This window comes from Idiotropiscis lumnitzeri, chromosome 15 (assembly GCF_059441095.1).
Source record: "Idiotropiscis lumnitzeri isolate Australia: NSW breed Sydney's pygmy pipehorse chromosome 15, RoL_Ilum_1.0, whole genome shotgun sequence".
In the NCBI taxonomy this organism is placed as follows: domain Eukaryota; kingdom Metazoa; phylum Chordata; class Actinopteri; order Syngnathiformes; family Syngnathidae; genus Idiotropiscis; species Idiotropiscis lumnitzeri.
The window spans coordinates 13075113-13099225 of NC_142405.1; the positions used below are offsets into that span (position 1 = coordinate 13075113).

At 38.9% G+C, this 24113-nt stretch overlaps 1 protein-coding gene across 4 annotated transcripts in view; it reads right to left on the reverse strand.

Annotated features, from left to right (window-relative positions):
- Positions 1-24113, reverse strand: part of septin12 (septin 12) — a 69788-nt gene that overhangs the window by 9070 nt on the left and 36605 nt on the right. Inside the window, exons 1-5 of one of the 4 annotated variants that reach the window (XM_088316672.1) lie at positions 13968-14033; positions 13111-13235; positions 4159-4557; positions 3340-3468; positions 774-855 (exon numbers count right to left, since the gene is read on the reverse strand). In XM_088316672.1, the coding sequence (XP_088172798.1) occupies positions 774-855; positions 3340-3468; positions 4159-4519 (572 nt within the window). In that variant the 5' untranslated portion in view covers positions 4520-4557; positions 13111-13235; positions 13968-14033. Of the gene's footprint in view, positions 1-773; positions 856-3339; positions 3469-4158; positions 4558-11902; positions 12188-13110; positions 13236-13967; positions 14089-24113 lie in introns of those variants that run through there. The other 3 variants (XM_088316673.1, XM_088316671.1, XM_088316670.1) reach the window with 3 other exon arrangements.

The window sequence follows — 24113 nt, forward strand, 5'->3', positions numbered from 1 at the left end:
ATATTTATCAAATGGAGCGGAGAGAACATTGTAGAGAAAAAAAAAATTGACTTGACTTTCCTTTTTACAAAAGCCTGCATTTCAATATGATTTCAGAAAAATAAATGATCCAAATTAGGGCTGTCAACATTAAAGCATTAACCTGAGTTTAATTTACATTTTTTTCAACACAATTAAATAAAGTTAACTCAGTTTTACTTACTTGAAAATTAATTTGCATATCTTGCAAAGTCAAATTCAAACACAGTACCATATTCGATGTACATCTGTACATCTCTTCATCTCACAACAAAACACTCTGCTCAAGTTACCACTGAACCTTGCAAACCAACACTGGTGAATGTATACGTTTTGAGAATTGTTTCTCTGAAAAATGCCTGCTAAGATGATTCCGTTTAGATCATACTCAAGGATCAAAGAAATACACTTAATATTTGGTGATTTTACATTAATTACAAAATATTATTCAAGTAAATACATGTTATAAGCTTCAGAGAAAATAGTTGAAAAATGTGATTAATGCCAATTACTAACAGAACTTTTTGTGATTAATTAGTTAATGTAAAAAATGTAATCGCTTGACAGGGTTAAGGTTAGGGTGAGGGTTAGAATGACTCAATGCACAGAATGACTTCCACGTGGTCTGTCTGATGTGTCATGAAATACAACATAAAGTTCTGTATTGTACGAAATGGAATTGATTTCAAAGTACATTCTCTCTCCACGTGTGTTTGTTTTGAGTTCTTCATGGCCACGGTTTATGTGCCGCCTACCAGTTCTCATTGTTGATCTGGTCGCCAAAGCCTGGTGTGTCAATCACTGTGAGCTTCATCTTCACTCCCTTCTCTTCAATCACTAGATAAGAATGCACAATACACGGATTTTACGGTACAATTCATGAATGCACGAACAAGTGAATACATCATATTTTTATGACTTATTTCAAATGAAACAATTGTGATATGTGTACATTGGTGGAAAGTCAAGGCCTTCAAGGCCTTCTCTGCCTCACTAACATGATCAAGAAATGATGATCATATTCTTCACATTGATGTTATATCCTGGTGTTGTATTTTAGTGAGAGTTTTTATCCAATCAGAATTCAGCTAGTTCGTGTTGCTAGGGTGATTTCACAATACTAGTAGCATGCACTATTCGTCCAAGGCCTTCAGATACAATTGTGCAGGCATCTGTTCTGTCAAAGTCAATGAGCTTTCAGAGTTGATAGGCAGTTGCGATAGCCAATCAGATCATGACTTGGTTACAGTGGGCATTCTCGCTGGCTTTACGCTGAAGGTGATAAATGCGTCTTGTGATTGGATACTCACTCATGCTATGCGGAATCAACACACCTGGAAGTCGTAACTGGCGACCGTTCGAAAATCTAATATATATTCTTGCTTTTTTAAACCACAATGGCCAAAGGAGGGAAAAGTGGATTTAATTGCAAGGCCTTTTTCAAGACGGACCTTTCAAGAGACGCCAGGTCGTCCAACACTTACTCAGTACAGTGTAAGTGTGTTTCTGTATATTATTTGTCCAGCCGTAGTGTCATAAATGATGGTATTATGATGGTATCATTTCAGTAGGACTAAGTAGGACTTCGCTGAAGGCCTACGTGTGAAATGCACGGCCCGCCACTATATGTGTCTAATGGTCAGTTCTGATTGAGAAAAAAAAAAAAAAACTTTCTTTGCACAGCATTGCAGCCAAGAAGCACCTTTTTCTTTTCTGTATCAGTGTCATGTGTGCTCACATGTATGGCCACATATGCATGTCGGACAGATGCTGAGCAGAGGAGCAAAGGCTATCATTTAAGTCCATTGGCAATGTTGAGTAAGCACTGAGGAATCTCCTTTCAGCGGAAGCAGGGGAGCAAACATCTGGTACCTGAATCATTACGATTTTCACTAACCTGCAATAAAGCACCACATGCACTGTCTAGACCGGTCTTCAAGTCAAAAGAAATGTACAGAAAGCACCTACACAGGTCGAAAACACCTCCAGTAACTGAACAACAAACAAAAGTGTTTGTCTGAGATTGACTGTCATTGCGGGGACAACCAAGCAGACATTAAGCAGGAGTAAATGACATAAACAGATTGACGGAATTGGCATGACGTGATCTAATGATTTGTCATTTCCCATCCATCGACACACACTCTTAAGTAAACTACTTCTCTAATGGACTTTACAGTTGCTGGAGGGACACAATTGCGCAACTGCTGTTTCACTTCCGAAAAATCTTCTGGATTTATAGGTGCTGGCCTCAAACTGCACTGACGTTAGGGAATGGTTATATTCTGTACCTATTGATAGGATTTACACAGTCAAGAGCGGTGAGCTGGAGGTGATGAGTCTGTAAATGTCGCTCATTTTGTCCCTCAAGCTGCATAGAATCTCATTCAGTGGGAATGCAGAGATCAATAAAAATCGACTCCTCCTTTTTAAGCATGTTTACTAGCACTGGTATTCTCTTTCTGACACAACCTCTGATGTTAACTTATTTAAGCATTTTGTTGAGTTGAGTTGTGAAAATGCTTTTGAACTTTGACTTTCACAACTTCACAATCTCAAGTCAGATTGATTAAAAATCAATTTGCAGAGGCTTAATTTAGAATCCATTTGGATGAGGATTCCTTGGTCTGGTCACCAGCCAATCGCAGGTCACATATAGACAACTATTAACACTTATATTCAACCTTATGGGTAATTAAGAGAACATGCAAACTTGCACAATAAGGTCAAGATTTGAGCATGTTGACTTCAGGACTGTGAAGCGGCCGTGCTCGCCACTTTTCTAGATGTCATCATCACTTTCCACAAATTGAAACGATGTGATGCTTTCATTTTTACAGTCAGGTCACATGCAGGCAAGCTTCACTTCCTCAGTCTCTACTTTCATTAATCTGCTTTGAGGATTTTTATAAACCTAAAAATAAGAGGGACTTTGTCAGAAAGACATGACATCCAGATTATTCCATCCCGCACTAATGCTGTTTAAGCGCACAAAGGAAAAATGAGGGTGTCATGTGAAGAATCCCCGCACGCTTCAGTTCCATGACCATATCGAGGCTGTTCACAGCGTCGTTGACCTCAGCAGCCTGCTGTTATGGTTACATTTCTGCACGGCTGAAGTTTTCTTGACAAGTTCTCTATATTTTAGTGTGTGTACTGCCGATGTGACATGCAGAACTGTCGTTAAGAGCAATGAGATGGAGAAAATGTTTACAGGTGATGTCCCACAGACTGCAAATCCACAGCCATAGTATTCAGCTGGGAAAAAAAAAAGTATTTATGACGGTGAGTGCGTGTGTGTGAGCGTGTGTTTGGACTCACTGTGGCTCACTGACTGCAGTTTGACTGTTTGGGAGATTTTTTCCTCGTAGTTTGGTGTGCAAGACTTCCTGCTGACTTTAGACTTGAAGAGAGTGTTGACCATGGTAGATTTCCCCAAACCACTCTGACCTGCAGAAACAAATCAAATTAGAGGTGTTTTTATTTTTTCCTTGACTTCAAGACGTGCCTGCTACCTATGTTTGAATCAATGCGTACAAGAAAAGCCTGTTTTTATGGATGCAACAACATCACAAATTCCTTTGTTTGTTTTTAATGTTTCTAATTTCTATTTCAGTGTCCTTTTCTTAAGGGCAACATATGGCAGCATCACGTCTTAATGTCTCACCGTTTTTTTTCTAGGGGGGGCGGAACGGGGTTTGGAGCCGACAATTTTTATGAATAAGGCCGGAGGGGTCGAGGCCGGAAGGGTACCTAGGTTGTGGCCGGAGGGCGAGGGACTGGTTTTTTGCTAGTTTTTAGATTTTTTTGCCTATTTTGATTAAGTAAAAAATAAAAAGTAAAAAAATATATATATCGTGTTTAATCTACATGAATTAGTTATCGCGATGTATCGCCCAGCCCTAACATCATTGTAACCATTCTGACCACTGACTGCATGCATAGCGTAGCCAATAAATTGTGACAATTTATTCTTTTTAAATCACAAATATGTTTTTTGCCGCACAAAGCGGACGGCAGGCATAAATAATATTAATGAAAAGAATAATTTGCAAATGGCAAACCGCAAATTTTCGGGGTTCCACTGTACAACTCAAAATAACAATCAAACACGTAATAAACTAAATGTTTGACACTTACCAACCACCATGATGTTGAACTCAAAGCCAGCTTTCATGGTCTTGTGTCTCATCTGGTCCAGCACCGCCTCAATGCCCACATATCCAAACAAATCGCTGCCATGGATGAAACTCATCTGCAAGTCAGAGACAGGTGGGCACATTTCCACCTTCACCTCAGACTCCACCTCTTTCTTCATCTCTCCTTCCTCCATTCCTTTCTCCTTTTCCTTCTCCTCCACCTCTGCATGGACCTCCACGCCATTTGCTTTCGTTTCTTTCTCAGAATTCTCTGTAACAGTGCTTGCTAGTATCGCTTCACTCTTGTCCTCTGCGACTTGCTCTTCTCCCATGATGCCATTCTCCTCTTCTCTCTCCTCCATCAGGGAAGGTACTTCTACGTTCAGATCTCCAGCACTTTCTGTGGAATAAAGACATAGAAGTGATTGGAGTTTAGTAGTACAAGAGTTTGGAATTATTTGGCTCATTGAAGGTCCATGTTAAGTATTTGCTATCCTCCACATCTATTGTCTTTAGAATTTTGCCACGCAAGAAAATGTAACACATTTCATTTCATTCACTTTCAATTCTCGTCACAATTTAAGCAATTTAACATGTCCATGTTATTAACACCGACTTTAACACCACTCGCCAAACACCAGAGCCGATTCAAGGATCAGAGGTAAATGGGGGCTGGGACCCCGGCCCAGAAAAATAAACCACATTGTTTTGTACAGTTGAAAGCAATTTTAGTTTTGGTTCACATTGATGAAAGGAAATCTTAATACATTTTGGTAAAGATTGTTATTTAAAGCCGCAGCAAAAGAGGAATGGATTGATTTTATAAAACAAATATTGTAACACTACTAATTTCTGTGGAAAGACAACTCATTTTGATTCAGCAGCAAAAACAGTAACAGTAACATTATTTTTTTCTGGATTCTCCAATCTTGTTGTACATTGAGCACAATGATAATAAAAGTAAAAAGTTAAAGTAAAATTCTGATTCTAAATCAACTCCTATAGCGAGTTCTAAAAATAAAAAAATGGACCTTAGAAATGTATTTAGGACTTTTAGAAAACAAATCCTCTCTTTGCTCTGCTTCCTAAGATATAATGTTCACGGGCATTCAGTCAAGTTGTCAGTAGCACCTTGCCTTTAATGTTAACACGTCCACGTGACACAACAGCTAGCTTCTCTCATTCCGATTTAAACAGAGCACAGTGCTCTGGTTCTGACTTCCAGAAATGTCTCCTAACTTGAACCCAATGTCACTTAGCGCCCTCTTTAATAGTGAGCTACAATTAAATGCATCAAAATTCGGAATGTTAATGATAATGAGTGTATATATTGAGTGGTAGACGTTAAGAAATCTTTCACGTATTCTGGTATAATATTTTATCAATATTTTTTTTACTCTGTACAGGCTGCACACTCAGAGCTGGGTTGTTTATGATTAAAGATTATTTTTTTCATTCATAAATAATCTCTCAAATTTCAGGGGTGCTGCGATTGGTGCTTGAGCACCCCCAAAAATGGGCGAGAAAGACCTATGTCATACATCCTGTTCGAGCCTAATTGAGAAGGAACAAGCCGCTGTTCCCATGACAAGGAAAGTGAATATGGCACAGACACACACAAACACTTCCATGTTTACCTGACCAGTGAAGTATGACAAGTGTTTGCACACCGTCTGTCTGTCGTCTGGTTTGTGCTGTAAGAGGATTGACACTTGAGTGCATATGCATGTCTGCTTGCAAATGCATGACAGAGGCATGTGTGTGAGAATGACTTACAGCGGATACAAGAAGTCTACACACCCCTGTTTAAATTTTAGTCAAAAAATGAGCATTTAAATGCGATTATTTTTTTAACACAGACATATTCCTGGTTATGGGTGTACACGTTTGTGCAACCACATTACATCAGTTCTTCATTTTTACCTCCCAAAAATATTTTTTTTCCCAAGACGTAAAAATTATAGATCTTAATAATTGCTGAAAAAGTTCTGAAATAATTTATCTCTGACTCAGATTTTTATATTGTATAAAAGGTATTTGAACAGGGGTGTGTAGACTTTTTATACCCACTGCATGTGGAAAGATTAGTCACTTGCGCTAGTTGAGAATCAGCAGGCTGTTGTATTAGCTTCAAATCACTTTCTCTTTTTCTGCATTTTTTTTCTTTTTACTTTATGTAGTCCCTCCTACTTGCAGACAGCCAACAAAAGGACTGTGACTTTTGGTCTCAAAACAAAGACTGTGATGAAGTAGTGTTTCTATGTCACGGACTGATTGGATGTTTTTAAAGAAGTATATTATGTAAGAATAATATCATGATTATTATTTTATTTTTGTTCAATATTTATATGCATAACTTTCTTTTAGCCACGTCTTTTTATAAAGCGCTCCTTCAACAAAGTTGTGTTCTGTTGGGTTGAGATGAAGTTGCATGACCGATCAACCACTGTTGTGTTGTATTACACTGTCTACAACAAACAGTCCAACACACGCACGCACACGCACGCACACGCACACGCACACACACACAAACTGAGGCTACCCCGAAGTGTTAAGCTGCATCATTTAATCAGCTAAAAATATCCAACTGTAAAACCACCGGAGGACAGCTAATCCTGATGAGTAGTGACAGAGAACGAGTGAAACACATTTAAGTCTGGGTTTCCTTTAAATACTCCAATTGGCTTTTATATTATTGTAAGAAATCTACATTATTTTCTACAGGGTGAAGTTTACGAAATACACAATTTAAAAGGTGTATTAATGAGAAAATATTGTTATATAATATTGTTGTTACTTGGTACGGACACAATTCTAATAATCATAGAATCTTGTCATTGTTATCCCAGCATGAAAATCAAAGTTAATTAAATATTTGTAGCAAACTATCCACATTGAGTTAAATAATATTGAATTTTTGGAGAAATTTCCAGAAAAGTTTGTTTTTATTCATTTTTTACGTAAAAGTATGTGGCAACTGCACTTTAAACCGTGTATGTGATTTTAGTATTAGTTACATGAAGCATTTTTTTTTCACAAGGAGGAGAATAATGAGGAGACACAGACACATGTCGAAGACAAAGTCAACAATGTATGTGCACTTAAACCCACTCAGTAGGAGTGTGTAATGACTAGTAACGTCTGTGAAACGCAAACAGTGTGTCAGATTGCCGGAGAGAAACGGACACAAACTCATTTACTAAGGACACAGAAAAAAACGAAGGCAAACACGCATTGTAGGGGAGAAACGGACACAAACTCATTGACTTAGAACACAACAAATAGCACACACACATATTCGCACGTTGACTTCTTCCTCTTTCTGTACTGATTTTGCATAGCAAGAGAAATAAATCCATTACGTGTGTTGTTTTCATATTGAACAGCGGTTCCGTGTACAATAGACACATGAATGAAATTGGAGAAAAATCCATTTCTGCATGCAAAAATTTTGCAATAGGAGACATCCGTCGCTCTGTCAAAAATTTGGTAGTCCTGAACATATCTGACTGATTGACCGATCACATTTTAGTTTGACTGCCATATTTTTAAAAGCGCTCAGCTGTTTTGATTTGAATTCCTCATCGTGCTTTGAGATGAAGGCCTCGCTGAAGAAGGATTAAAATAAAGTGACAGCGAGATGTTGTAACACTGAGCATTTTTTTCGGAAACAAATGGAGAGGTTGGGAAAGCTCATGATGAATCAGGTTGCGACATGACATGATTTGAGCAGTGGGAGAAGTCCCATAAGAAAATCGATCCAAATGTGAAAATTGCATATTGAAAGGCCAGGAACGTCAGTGATTCAAACTACTACTTGCTACATAGAAACAGTGCTGCACCACTCAGGCTCTACTTCGGTCAAAAGTAATGCAAACGAGTATCTTTTAGGATATCTATCTATCTATCTATCTATATATATCTATATATATATATATATATATATATATATATATATATATATATATATATATATATATATATATATATATAAGTGTATATTATGTGTATATATTAGTGCTGTCAAGTGTTTATTTTTTTTAAAACTAATTAATCACAAAAAATTCCACGATTAATCTCATTTTCAACTACAATTCTTTGCGAAGCTTGTAACAGATATTTACTTGAATAATATCTTGGAATTGATACAAAATCACCAAATATGAAGTATATTTAATTCAAAGACTGTTCTAATAGCTTTCTTTGATTCTTGAGTATGATCAAAATGGAGCGATTTTTACAGGCATTTTTCTTCGAGACATTTCTTAAAACCGCCCACAAGCGCCACACTCCAGCAGTGTTGGTTTGCAAGGCCCAACTTGAACACATTGTTTTGTTATGAGACTAGCTAAAGATGTACAGCTAATAAGGCGCAATATTTGCAAAGTATGCAAATTATTTTTTAAGTTAATCAAACTGAGTTAATTGAATTAAAATATTTTAATATGTTAATCACCTGAGTTAACGTTTTAATTTTGACAGCCATATATATATATATATATATATATATATATATATATATATATATATATAGTTATATATATCCAAACACGATGTACGGTCACGGTTTCACATCAGACCCAAAACTATCACCCAGCATCAACTGAATAGCATACTAGAAAACAACCAAACTAAGGAACAAAGAAATACTATTAACACAAAACATGTATCTCTCATGCCATTCGAATCCCAAGTGTCGCAAAGCCTTCTGGGAGTGCTTCAGCCTCAGCTAATCAGATGAGTCGTTAGAAGGATGTCGCGAGTGGTGTGCTTTGGGAAGCATTATTAATTTTGTGGTCATGAAAATATAGTACTTTACCAACACTTTTACAATCAACCTTTCAGGCCTCTACACACAAATCCAACATCAGTGGTCATGGCCAATTGCCGCGTCCGACCGGAAAATGACCAAAGAACACACTGCAAAGGCCGACGGAGACGCCAACTACTCCGGACCTTCTGCGCATGCGTGAGAAGTAGTACCCTTTCATGACATCGGCCATCCATAGTCAATGCTTAGCCTTTTATGGTAATTTCCAATTACGGCGGTCTTTCTTGAATGAGCATGATTTATTCGTCTTCGCGCTCTTCTGCCAGCCAGCCGTTATGTCCATAGAGGACATGTGAAATGTCATGCTTGTTTGTCTGCTTTTGTCACTTCCCGTTCTTGTCCAGTGCACTGATTCACTAGCTGACAGCCAATCATAGTGATCGTTTTGTCCGGACAGCCCAACCCGATTCTACATGTTGAATCGGACGAACATGCACCCCAGACGTCCCGATAACGGCTCAGACTTTCCGTCTTTTCTCGTTATACCAAACAGACGTCGTGTCCTGACTGTTAGAGCTTTGTGCATTTAAATGATTAGATGCATGACGTCAGCATGACGGCACCAAATGCTTTCAACACAAAGCGACATGTGGGCATCAGGTCTTAAACGTCATCCTCTCTTCACATACTACCGAGGAAGCTTTCAAATTTGAGTGCTCTTTGCATTGGTAATGGCATGGAGAAATCTGCAAAAAATGACTGCAGATCTGAAAGCAACGACGGACTGACTTCATTTTAGGTGCTAATGCTTTGACAAACAGAATTGGCTTTGTAAGTCATCAACTGCATGCTGAAACATTTGGTGAGTGAGGGGGGTTGTCTTAGCTAAACAAATATCATTAGAAGTGAACATGCTGTGAAGACACAGTTAGAGAGCACCTTTCGTTGCACCTCAGATGGATTAGCCGATCAGTGTATTTCAAAAAGTTTTGTCCTCAGTAATAAGTTGGAACATAGCAGTCTTTTAACTGCATTTGCTTGCGAAAATGAGAGCATGATTGTGAAAAATCATTTAGGCGCAGCTTAACCTGACCTACTACAGACAATGAGACTGTGAAAGAATGCACATTTCTGAGGATGATTGTTGGCAAACATGCATGCCCCTTATTCTATGCCCCATGTTCAGATTCCTAATATATTATAAACTTGCAATATTGAAAAATATTCATGGTTAGTTTCGGTTAACCCCCTTTCATCCCTTTTTATGCAGCCAAGGCACAGTTGTAAAGGATTGTTGGGTTTGCTGGTTGTTTTGGAATAGCAGAGGAACTATTCTAATTCAAGATTTATTGATATTAAAAAGTTACTCATTATGTACGCTATCATACAGAACTGTCTGTTTTATATAAGGTTAGGGATAGCAGATCCACTGATTTGTGTTTCGTCATTTCGGCATTTGGCTGACTGTAATCACATACCAACGTGTCACACTAAACTTGAGCCTTTTATTGACGCAAAACTTAGATGAAAACATCCATCCATTCTCCGACGCTCTTATCCAGACAAGAGTCGCAGGTTGGCAGAAACATGTTCATCCATGCTTTTTGATTAGATAAATTGAGGATACAAAACTCTCAAAACATTTGGATAATGCTGTTCTCATCCTGCATGACAGAATTAGTTTTGTGACCAGAGAATCAACGTTTCTGTCCCAAAGTGTTAATTCGTAGAAATTGGGTTCTAGTCAGAAAGTCCTCTATACAATAACAAATATGTCAAAGGAAGATGTGAGAAAAAAAGTGTATTCCTCAACAGTGTAATGACATGGGAGCAAACCCAACTGACGCGGCGTGTTCCCCCCCAAGGCACTGACGTCTGACGCTCAGCCCGAATTTATGATGCACCATGAGTCATCAGAAGATTAATAACATACCTTGAACAAGTGCAGTTTTGCCCTCATCTAGATTGAGCAATGGCTAAATATTTATTTCATCCTGAGGAGGAAATGAAATGTGTGCCCAGTATGCACAATTTGGACGCTCTACATATTTTAAGACCACTGAGATGATGCTTGGAAGATACCCACTGAGTCACCGATGGCGTGTGCTGGCTGAGTTCACTGTGATGGAGTAAATGAAGTTAAATTTTGTCAAGAGTTTAAAAAAAAATACATCTTAAGGTTAATTGTCCATCCATCCATTTTCCCAGCTACTTATCCTCACTCGGTCCATCCATCCATTTTGTATACTGCTTATCCTCATTAGAGTCTCTGGTCAATCACAGTCAAAAGAGCATGCTAACATCTCCCGATTGCACTCTGGGCACCTGCACACTGCCCGTTTCATCTCGCACTATATACTATTAATCGCGATTAATGTATGTATTAATTGCTATGATGGATTGAAAGCAGAAGTAAATCGTTTTGCAATCTGGCTCAAATTGTGCTTTGGATAGTAAAACGGTCATCCATTTGCCCATCCAATGTGCTGCTTCATTTGATTTGTAACTTTATTTTGATATTATTTTGGAGAGTACGCAATCGGTTGGAGAGTAAGCACTAAACGCAGGATTCATGCTTCAAGTCAAAAGACGAATAACATAATTTACTGAGACATTTTTTCCCCTAAAAGGCTGAAGAATTTCTGACAGTCAAGTTATTGGGTGTCAGAATTAAATCTACAATATATTTTTAAAATGTTACTTTTATACACAATACAAAATTTCTACGCAGAATATTTTACAGTGGAATCTTAAACCAAGTTGTCAACAAGCAAGGCATGCCACAATAAACTTGCTTGAAGGACTGTTTTGTTCCAGAGTTTCAAAGCGGCCTGCTCAACAGCCCCCTCCCCTCCTTCCCCATTCTGACCGCCAAAGTGGACCAGTCCTGTCAGCTTTCATTGTTCGCCCAAGAGACCGAGCGTACCCCATTGATATCCATGGGGGATGCAAAGAACAAAAAGAAAATTCCTACCTTCGACCATTCAAAATTCCCACTTGTTGTGATGCTCTGGCAGCCTCTGCAATGAACGATTCAGAATGAACTCGCTTTTGGGTCTGGTGTTTTAACGCTCCTTTCTGCAAAGTTTGTCCACAACAACAACAACGGTGATGTTCTACACTCTGCCTTTGTATCTTTCCCTCTCTGACTGCCTCACGCTCTTTCTATTCCTCCCTGATGTGAGGAGAAGTGTGAGGAGCCGGCAAAAGCGAGGGAAGGAGAGGGGGGTTTGGTAGCTAAAAGCAGCACCGGGATCCATTCACATGTAAATTGGCCAAGGAGCTTCCACTAATCCCCATGTGGAGAAGAACGCCTCCCCCTTTGCCTTGTCCTCCCCCTTCTTTTCCGTCAGAATCATTTACCCTGTACTGACTGACCTGTCTGTCAGTGTGGATAGAGGAGTATTGCCACTGCCACCAGACTGCCGCTCTTGTGTCTCCATTACAGACATAGTAGCAAAATGTAACTTGGATTCGTTAGAAATGTGTTTTTCAGATTGGCCATGAATCCTAAAACAGAGTCATTGTTGATCAATCAGTACTCTGAAACACACTGGTGGTAACAGGTATAGCTACTAAGATATAGCATATACAGTAATTTTGTAAATTTCATTGATAAATAACATATTGTAAATCTAAAGTGAGACTTTTTCATACATGGAGAAGTTATTGTGAAAACAAGAGTCATTGATTTTACTTAACTCCTTCACTACCAGACCAGGTCAAATGAATCTACTTTTTGACGTCTATACCCGTCAATGGCAGTGAATGCGTTTAATGTAACATCAACAGCAATTAACTCCAATAAAACTGAGACAGGGCGGCACACTGGGCGACTGGTTAACACGTCCGCCTCACAGGTCAGATCTCGTGGGTTCGATTCTGGCTCCGGCCTTTCTGTGTGGAGTTTGCATGTTCTCCCCGAGCCTGAGTGGGTTTTCTCCAGGAAATTTCCTCCCACATCTCAGAGACAGGCATGGTAGGTTAATTGAACACTCCAAGTTGTCCCTAGATATGAATGTGAGCACGAATGGCTGTTTATCTATGAGTGCCCTGTGATTGGCTGGCAACCAGTTCAGGGTGTACCCCGCCTACTACTCAAAGACAGCGGGGCTCGGCTCCAGTACGTCCGCGACCCTTGTGAGGATAAGTGGCTTGGATAATGGATGGATGAATACTCACTTTCCCTCCAAGTAGCCAGTTAGCACTGTTATCTGGCTCTGCTTTGTATTGGGTGTGTCTGTATAGGCTCCAGATCCATGACCTTCTGTTGTGAACTTTCCTCAAGACATAAGCTCGGCTGATGTCTGGAAGTCATCACACCACAAAGCAAACGTAAATCACAGCCTGCAATATTTGAAAGTTTGTAAACCAGTGACTGTGCTTCATCAAGTAAATGTGGCTGAATTATAATTAGTGCAGCATTTGATGGAGTATGATGGAATTATCGACTCTAATTTGAAAGCATTTTACTCGGTAATGTTCTTTTTTATTAAATTGGACACCTAAACATTACGTTCCCACTCATCAATATTCAATTTATGGCACATAGCAACTTTTTTTCGAGCTTATGTGATCTGTGAAGAATGTATTATTTGGCAAATGTATTGTTTTATACATCATGATATAATGGATAATTTGTCATACTCTGACAACACCTTTATCTAAATTCAACTAAACTCAAATGTCATAATAATTGAGAGCATTCTCATGAGCCAAGACATTTGGACATCCACGATACACGGACTTTTATCGTTTGTTCCTTTCCACTTCCTCACAGGCAAAGTAACCGAGGAGCTGAGACAAATACCAAGACCAAATCCTGACAGGTTCAAACAAAATTGAGCAACTGTCATCATCCATTCTCCTACAAAATGATTAACAAACTCCCAGTTGAACTAGTTTTCACATGCCAACCAAGACAACGTTTTGCAATGGAACAAAATAAACCAATAAATTCAAACATGAACATTGTAACTGATCTAACCACATTTGAGTTTAAAGGGTCTAAAAACAGGAAGAGGAGAACTGTTCTTTACCTGGTGTGGAGACCTGGCACTTCAGCAATGACACACAACCCGGCAGGATGTCATGTCACTGACTGTGTGTAAGGAGGGGTGTGACGGGGTGCGCTGGTGTGTGTGTGTGTGTGTGTGTCAGTCAGAGGATGATGCATTTCCTGCCTTGTGGCAGGGGGGATCATTTCCTGGTTTAACTTTTTGGGAGTTCTACACTGTTTCAACACCAACACATCAAATGGTTTATACTGAATAGGAAATATTTCCTTAAATGTGCCATTTACATACAGTTAAAGATTGCGCAACTACTGTATATACGATAAGTAACAGTATTGATATAATCAATGTTAAGTAAACTGAAAATGACTGAACAACAACTGACATTTGCACTGGGAAATACTGTATCTCCAGTTTTGGAATGGTTAAAACCACACACATGTTCTGTCAATTCCTGTTGAGTTTCTTACCCGGTGATGCGCTTATCATGTTACAATGATATGACTGCAATGTCAACTCAGAATCTTGTCGGATGACACTTCAGTATGATTCCGCTGCAGTTGCCTGACCTGATAGGGGACACACTCTAATACAATGCTGAAGAATCCAAAAGAAGTTTGTGAGCGTAACCTTCAGTCAGTAACTCTAGAAAAGTATCCCAATCTTCAAATTACTTTTGGATTACAAATTACCGTGGGATACTGTGACATCGATGACTGAGAATCGACACGGACACTTCAAGTTACTTGTGTTGAATAAATAAATATATAAATAAATAAAAAATAAAAACAAATAAAAAACAATTGTTGTGAGTAGAAATGAAACTTACATTTTCAGTGAGATGTCCTTGTGAGTATTTGAGATTTTCAAGGTCTTCCCCAATTACCTACGCCCCCACTCCACCCCTTTAACTAAAATCAATTAATGAGCCATTAACAGTTTCACTTTATAAGTCAGTGTATAGTTAGATTTACTTAATCCTTGAGCTAAGCATATGTGACTGGCAGTTCATTACTGTGACAAGCGCAAGGCCGTACATGGCAACTACGGTCCGTTTGTGAAGCTACACGCAAAGGACAGACATCTCTGCCCTTCTGCCCGTTGGCGCAAGTTAAAATCGCGTAATAAAACATAACATAAACAAGTCAGATTAATAACATATAATAATAACAAAATAACGTGGGCTACGCATACAAAGCATCTCGTTGAGGGGAATGGTTAAATTGGGACGCAATTGGCAAAAGATTTGTCATCATTCAATAAGTAGAATCGTTTTGCGCTGGGCAGCTATTCAGCAAATAGTTCCAGCTCTGGACCACAACAACATTATGTTGGAAGGTAGATCCTGTTTATACAAGACAGTTTAAAAAAAAAAAGAAAAATGAGCAGTTGGTTTCCTCTTAAATCGATTTGTCATGTCTGGACAGTGAGCCGCTAGGATGGCATGATAAAAAAGCGACTATTGTTTTGTAATGCTGTTATTGGGAGCTCAATTAAATAAAGTATGCATGAGCGCTCGAATATATATTCTTTTGGGGACACATTTGCGAATGCTGTCACGGAACTGGACGCTGATCACACCAAGTTTTAATTTCACTGTACATAGTGGGTCAATAACAAATACCTCCTGCACATGCTAAAACCTGTTGATAGGCACAGTGAGCTGTCTAGTGTGCCCTGCAGGTGTTCCAGGACAGCTTGGATCAGCACCTGTGTTCTTTGCCCCCCACTAAGCACACACACAAAAGTGTACAACACGCCGTCAATGAAAGTTAACCGCTGACACTCAAAGACCTAGTGTGAAGTAATTTTAAGAAATGCCAAAAGAAATCAAAAGTAAAATAATTAAAGAAAATTCAACAAATAAAGCATGAAAATAAGTATTGTTTTTTTCCGAAGTGTGATCCTGGCAGGCGACAAACAGGGGAGCTGTGACATCATTTCATAAAAAAAAAAAAAAAAAAAGCAGGCAGACTCGCATCCTTCAAACTCTACCAAACAAGTCACCAGTGCTTATCTGGTCATGTGAAAAGCTGTCTGAAGTCAGCGTGGCGTTCTTGGAGCTACCTGACATTGGAAACCTTGTGTGAAAGATTGTAGATGTGTGTACATCAATAAAGCAAACAAGACTGGGGCTGAAAAAGGGCTTTGCTGCAAAGGTCGCAATCGGGGTGATAGTCGGATGGAAAAATATTTTAAAAATGGGAAGCAAGTAGAAAGCACAACAAAGTAAGCACCGTGATACCGGCGCGTTCCTAACATTGAAACCTCGGGGTCGGCCTGCCGTACGTGAGTAGACATTAAAAATATGCGTTTGGAATTGAAAGGCTTTCCTTAATTGCATGTTGTGTTTTTCATTGACTCTTTTTGGCTCTCCACTTTCTAAAGTCACTAAACACGTTTTCATTCACACCCACAAATGGCCCGTAGGTGTGAACGTGAGTGTGTGAATGGTTGTCAGTCTCTCTGTCAGCCGTGTGATTGACTGATAATCTGTCAAAGCTAACTCTTGCTCAATGTCAGCTGAGACAGGCTTTATGGAAATAAAATAAAATAATAAAATAAAGAGAGAGTTCTGGTGTCTGATCGAATCGCATGCAGTCACGTCAAATTTTTCAAAATTCTGTCAAATTGATTTGACAGCATGGAACTGCTATTTTTATACGTAGTTTGATTGGCTGCTTTGTCAATTATTTTGATTGTTTTTTTCTTTCTTTTGTTATCTGCCTCAAACGACGATGATGTCATGTTTGCGGAAGACTTGAGAGATGACAGCATTCCAACATCGCCCACATTATACACTTCCCAGACATCTCACATTCCCATGCTGCTCCTTCATCCGATACTAAAATGAGATTCCCATGGTTTATATTTCCAACAATACAATAACAATCTTTGTGAAAATGCAGATACCTGGAAAACACATCTATTAACGATAAGAACATTTCTTAACTCACCAAATGTCTTCAACATGGTATGGGAACGATATTACCTTGTTGTATTTGTTGATAATTGTATGAACATTCTATGCAATACAATTATTTGTCAATTTTGGTATGCAGACAAAAACACTAACTCTGGGCATATGACAAAAAAAAACACCTCTTGTGTCAAGTAAGTAGAAAATTCCAGAGCAATTTGGATTTTGTTTGTTGATATAATAAGGAGATGTAAGCGCTGTATTTTAGTTTATACAAAATAACATCGCAAGAGCAAAGCACATCACACGTCACTGACATTCACACAGTGACGTGTGACAAGTGAATCATAACACAATCAGTGACTGAACACAAATATGTAAATAATAACAGTCTACATGGATTGTGCAACATGTGTAACAACCAAAGTAAGTCTGCAGCTAACATAGTGTGGTCACAGGCTTGTGAAATTAACCAGGCAGTTATCTAAAAATACATTTAGACTCTAAAGCACCTACCACAGTGAAAGACAGAATCTCTTGTTTATTTAACCTTCAAACTTCTTTGTTGCTGGGTTTGCGTCCACCAAGTCCTGCTATGTGAATAATGAGTTATTGTCGTATGTTGATTTGATCTTTAAGTGGAACGGAGCACTATTTATTCAGGCTGAAATGTAGGAAAAGTGGGGCGTCTTATCTAACCGCAGGGTGCTGCCATGATGATTTGCAAATTCTTTCATTTACAACTAGCAATATCACAACATGATGTGAAATAATTCCTTGCTAATTCAAAGTAACCGATGAAGAAAATGCTTGATTTTGTAAAAATGAAAAGAGAGGTGCATTTGTGGATGTAGTACCGTTTTGTACCACTAGAGTGCATCTTTCTCCACGAGATAATAAGCAAAATGGCTCTTCATGAGGAGTGGTCATTTGATACGAATTACAATTAAAAAAGACACCAAATAACAAACTCTGTTAAACAAACAAAAAAAATCTCAAAACAGTGCAAGGTAAACCCTGTTAAGCGCACTCGGGTGGCGTGAAAAGGATTTCTTTGTGTGTCCCTCTTCACAAGGTTCAACACAAAAGGACAAGTTGCAACTGTAGAATGTCACTCATTCTACATTGTCCAAACCATTTATTCATTAACACACTCTTCATTTGTTGTTTCCTGCAATGTTTGAAACATGTCAGTCAGCAATAATGTGCCAATTATGAGCTCAAATTTCGAAACCCATTTGTCTTTAAGTCACCAGTAGAATATTTGTCTGACAGCTTAAATGAGATACCAGTTTTGACGGTAAATGTTTGTATCGGCTTGGATACAAACATTAAAAAGAAAGCAACATAACATTTACAGTATGCATTGCAGTCCATGCACTTGCCTGATGACTTAAGTATCTGTTCCTCGAGTGTCCCCATCCAGCCTGTTTTAAACATTACCCTCCTCCAACACACCTGATACAAATGCTCAGCTCATCAGCCGGCTTGGCAGAAGCCTGATAACAATCTTGATCAATTAAAACAGGTGTGTTGGAGGAGAGAAACATCTGAAACAGGCTGGCTAGGGGCACGTGAAGACTGGAGTAGGGCAAACACAGTATGTGAAGCTTAGGGACCGAGACAATGTTACCTCTAAGCTGCGCACCAGCAATAGCGCAATTATCTCACATTCTTCGCACTGCAGGCGACACGCGGACCGCTCCATTCAGGAAGTCCAAACATGGGTGTGGTTTATGAGCCCCTTAAATGAGATTCTTTCACCAGTTTCAGATGTCAGGGGAATTTTCTATTGAATTATCCTTTTTTTTCTTCATTATTTATGAGTAGAGTGAGCAATGCGGGACACTATTTATAGAAAATTAATTGAGGCTTAATTATGTTGAGAATTACTTGTGTGCTAAAATAAAAGTAACAGCGTGGGTTTTGTATGAGTACTCCGGTTGTCAATCCGATTCAATAAATGACTATTATTATATTCCATCTTGTCTGTTTGTAAACAAAAACAATGTTTCCCAGCCAAAGTGGCTTTGGCTCAGAACTGAGCATTCATATTCCCGAATGTTTCTAGCCTCCACAGTCCAACTATACTCCTGCTGCCGCTAGATACATAACTGTGTATTGCTTCCAGAAAGTGACAAATTATTTATTTACTTTTTTAAATGTGGTTTTAAAAATGTTTTTTTAAGGTATTCTCAAGATGTTGAATTTCCAGTGGCTCTTGATCAGGGGTGGGCAAACTTTTTGAATGGTGGGCCACAATGGGTTCTAAAATTTGGCAGAGGGGCCGGACCAGGAGCAGATGGATGGCGTGTTTTGGTAAACTCACCCCGGAGAAAAAAAATACATTTAATTTTAAATGAAAATGAACAAAAGCATTACATGCTCTTGATACTGCACCATCAGTTTGTCACTGAGCTGCTAACATTTCCTTCATCATATAGTTACATGCATAGCCCATCACCATTAATCATTGTGAATGAGTTGACATCAAGAATTTTGCCTGTCTGAGGGTAGGAAAGTTTTACGTAAGTGAAGGCAGCTACGAATTAGTCCATCCACAAGAAAATTGCTTTCTACTTGAAAATTACACGATAAAATGTACATTATTTCTTTACTATGTCTGATGGCAGTTACCAGCTGAACCCAAAACGTTTCGTCGAACCATTTATCACTGAAATATCACTATTTGGCGGCTAAATGATTCAGTTGACCTCCTCACCAATTCTTGAGCACTGCCCTCAAGATGTAATTACCCTTTGACCAAGACTTCTTGGAATACATTTTCCCAATCAATGGCTTGGTTGATGGAATTCTCTGAGAATGTCTGTTCAAGTGCACAAATGACTTTTCAATCATGGGAAAGCTGCTAACCTAGCGGGGTACATTTTTACAAGGGTTAATGAGTGATTAGCATGCTTTTTCGCAGACAATCACAATTGGACAGCTTGAAAGGACTCAGTTCACAACATGGTCTTGACTGTTTCCATGTGACAACAGTGATTGGAGCTCACCTTGTGTAATGATGTTCAACTGTCAGACTGTTTGAATGATACTGTCATATCTCGAACATCTCACAATCATGGGAATACCACTTTACTCACTCTGACTCTCACAGCCACTGCCTGCCCTGAAAACAGGAGGAGGAGACGGCAGCAGAAGCGGCAGTAGATTTAGTCCCCAGAAGAAAGTCAACATCCGAAATATGGAGTTATTTCGGCCATAAAAAGGAATATACAACACGCAAAAACACTGCCGACAGTGCATCGCCGTTGTTGCTGGAACACGAGGTAATACAACAAACCTGTCCGACCATTTGAATGCTATTACGAGCCCCCGTATAACCAGTTCAGTCTCATTAGTGGGACCCGATGTAAAACCATCTACTCAAAAAACAATGACAGACGCCTTTATTATAACACCTTATGATAAGAAGTCCAAACAGCATCGACAAATCACGAATCCAAGAACTTTTCACGTGGCGAAAGCGAAAGTGAAAGTGAAACTCAACATCGTCACGAAAGAGAGGTTTAAAAAAATGATCCACACGCGCGACTAAAGGTATAAAATGCCGTGGCGCACGTATTTCTATCAAGTGGCCGTCCCAGAGCTGTATAATAAACAAAGCAGTCTTCCCAAACAGAGCTATTTGAGTCATCTGGTGAAATTTTTTCTAGTTTCAATATCGCAATGTACATCGCAGCCTCCCCAAAAATCGCAATGTCAGTTTTTTCCAATATCGTGCAGCCCTAATTTAGAAATTAAAGACCAAGTCTGAAATCTTGTAATGCTCATAGACTCAGACCTGAATAAATCATAAAAAATCAATCACCCAAACAGCTTTTTATCTGCTGTAAAACATATCTAGATTGAAGGCTTGCATGCAAAAAACGTATCCATGCTTTTATCTCCAGTAGACTTGATTATTGTTATGGTCTTCTTACAGGACTCCCTCAAAAGAGAAACAAACAGCTGCAGCTCAGCTTCTGACCAGAACAAAAATATCACGACATATTACTCCAGTCTTAAAGGCTTTACACTGGCTCCCAGTCAGCTGAAAAATACATTTTAAAATTCTGCTAGGGTTCTATAAACTACTGAATAAGTTGGGTCCTTAATACATTCAAGAAATGCTGATTGAACATAATCCCAGTAGGGCTCTGAGGTCTGCAGATTCAAGTCAGTTGGTGGAACCCAGAGTTACGTAAACATGGGGGAGCAGCATTTAGCCGATATGCTGCACACAAATAGAATAAGTTGCCAACAGAAGTGAAGTCATCACCGATTGTAAATGCTTTTAAATCCAGGTTTAAACATTCCTTTTTTTGTCGAACCTACAATTACAGTCCTCCAAACAGTTATTTGTTTCTCTTACATGTATTTTAGTAGCCCACTTCTATTTCTTGACTTTACTTTTAAATCTTTTTTAAGTTTTCTATTCATGTGTTTAAATGTTGTCAATGTCATTTTGGTATTTTTTTTGTTTTAAAAATAAATATTTAATAAACAATAAAGAGTAAAAATGTTGAAATGCATGCATGCTTTAACCCGCCTCTGAAAAAATGCGATAGGCTCCAGCCAGCATAATAAGCGTGATAGAAAGTGGATATGACTCATGCACCATAAATGGTAACACTAAATGCCAGGACTAACTAAAAATTGGCACCAATTGATTTTACAACCATCTGTTCTTGGCAGCGCTAACATGGTTCAAATGTTCAGATCTTAAAAGGAGAGCTTGATACTCATCCAAAACAGTTATTCAACTGGACAGCAACACAGTGAGTTGAATGTCCTTTTAAAGTCTTGTAATAAACGCAGTGACCGTCACTGGACTTACAACTTTTCTCACATCCAGTGTTGCCACATCAAACATTGTCGTTCTTTTGATACTTCAGTGCTCCTGGATTGTCCAGTCACATCATGCGAGTAATAAAACAGGCTATCCATTCACTTGGAAATGTGATTACCTGGTGACCATCTTCATGTACATGCAGTATTTTTCAGGAAAACAAGCCCTTATTTGTGTTTCCTTACCTCATTCAAATAGTATTCTCGTTTTAAGACGCTTTTATGTTACTGTTTTACATATGATGTAAATGACATGCAGACAGACAGAATACATTTTATGTTTCTGGAATCTGATAGGGCCATGAGAGGAAAACAACATGTGTTCGATGGTGATCAGATTCAGGAAACACATGTGGTCCATGACCCAGTGTTTCCTTGTGTAGCGCATGTGCTTTTTGAGGAAAGTCACAACCTTTCTGTGCTTTCCTCTTGTGTGCACATTTCGATGATGAGTCATCATTTCCCAGGTCTATTCTTATGTAGTAGCAACAAAGAAAACCTCTCCAACATTGAAATACTGTAGAGCTGTTCAATATTCTAAAACTACTTTATGGCCTTAGTTTTTTTTTTCATTGTAATTGTTAGATAATAATAGTGCCACTTCAGATTAAACGGTAACACGGTTTCAGTATTTTACTGTCGTACGGTTTTAGCACTACCAGGATTCATAGTGCCGCTGATCCAAACCTTGGGATTGAGTGAGTCGCAGGGCACTTACGGGAACCAATCCCACGCTGCCCGCACATAAGTCAGGCGAGTGTACCAGTATACCATCAGCAACTAGCTGAATTGCGTTCTAATTTATTAAATGACATTTTAATTAAGAAAAGCATTAAAATCGAGAAGTAATCACAGTTACTCCAGCTGGCGATCGAACTTGTTCCAGAAAAATCATTGACCTTCACTTATAAAGCTTCTGGCACTGATCACTCTGCCAAACATTCACAAAATGCAATACCCAGCTAATGCCATTCTGAAAGCTTTCCGAAGAGCAAGTTCAGCTGGCTATCATGGTTCCCTGTTCACAGTAATTACAAGCTTGTTATAAATATTACTACAGTAGAATGAACTCGTATTTTCTGCAAAAGTCAGTGTTTAGGGTGTATTAAAAATGTAATTTCTATATGAATTGAACAGCTTCGGACCGAGCACGAAGCCCTTGGGAACACCGCATACATTGTCAAGATCGTTTGATATATATTGGCCCATTTTAACATGGAGTACCTTTTCTATAAAATAAATGTTCTTTCCAGTTACAACACCGGTCAGTTTTTCAAAGTTCCCTTCATTTGTGTGTAAAACGGGCATCCGCCAACGACGGACTGATGGACCGTCAGTATTGACAGAATGTAAAAGTATAAATCCTCCTCCGGTTTTATCTTTTGTGCTGGAACTGACCGGTAGTAATGAAGAAAAATGTGATGCTCTCAATACGCCTTATCATTGCATGGTGGTCTCATTTAAAAATGATAAAACCTCACTTTTATTTGGAGATGTTGAAGGATGGATCCACTCTGTCGGAAGTACAAGAGAAGATAATGACATACACTGCAAATAAACGAGACATTAAACAAAATCTAGTTACCTGAAGTAAAACAAAGTGCAGAAACATTATGAGTCGTTCTGAGGTCACAGAGTTTATAAGACCAGAGGGAGAAGCATATGCATGCAAACAGACACGCCTACATTTAGAGAAGATAAAGCTTATCTTTGGTTTACCCTCAAAGTCAAGACATTTATGGCCTATTTGATGGGCTGCAGTGGAACACAGGTAAATTCCTCCCTTTACCTATTTTACATTCAGATTCAGTGAGGAGTATTTTGGCCTTATATTTACATTAGTAATATCTACCTGATGGGCACCAACGAGAAGGGCATTTCTTTCACCGCTGCACCGCTACTGAGAGGCGCCATCAAAATATGTCTTTATGTGAAAGTGGTCCTGGTGCAAAAAAAGATTGGCCACCGGCTGCCTCTGAGAATTGTGCTCAATCAACCAACCGATCACAGAGTCTCATTTTAAAAGTCAGGGGTAGGCGATTGATTTTCCAAAGTGGTGATGTGAGAAACAGAAAAGGTTGACGAAAACCGCCCCAACATTGCTAACTCAATTGTGTTGATTATGAATTTGATGTTTTTTAGAAAAGTATGATCGATGACATTAAAACGACATACCTCCGCATATTAATATTAAATCACTACTCAATCAACATTCACACACGCACACACCTTGACACGATTTGCCGTTTTTAGGACTCCCAAATGACCAAGACAAATTCCTATCTCCCCTCCACTGTGCAGGAAATAAGATTGTTGACTCAAGGCCCACCTGTTGAGCTACTCCTTTTGATTTTTTTTTTTTTTAACAGTTGGTAGAAGGGTCGGAGGCGGCACTAGAT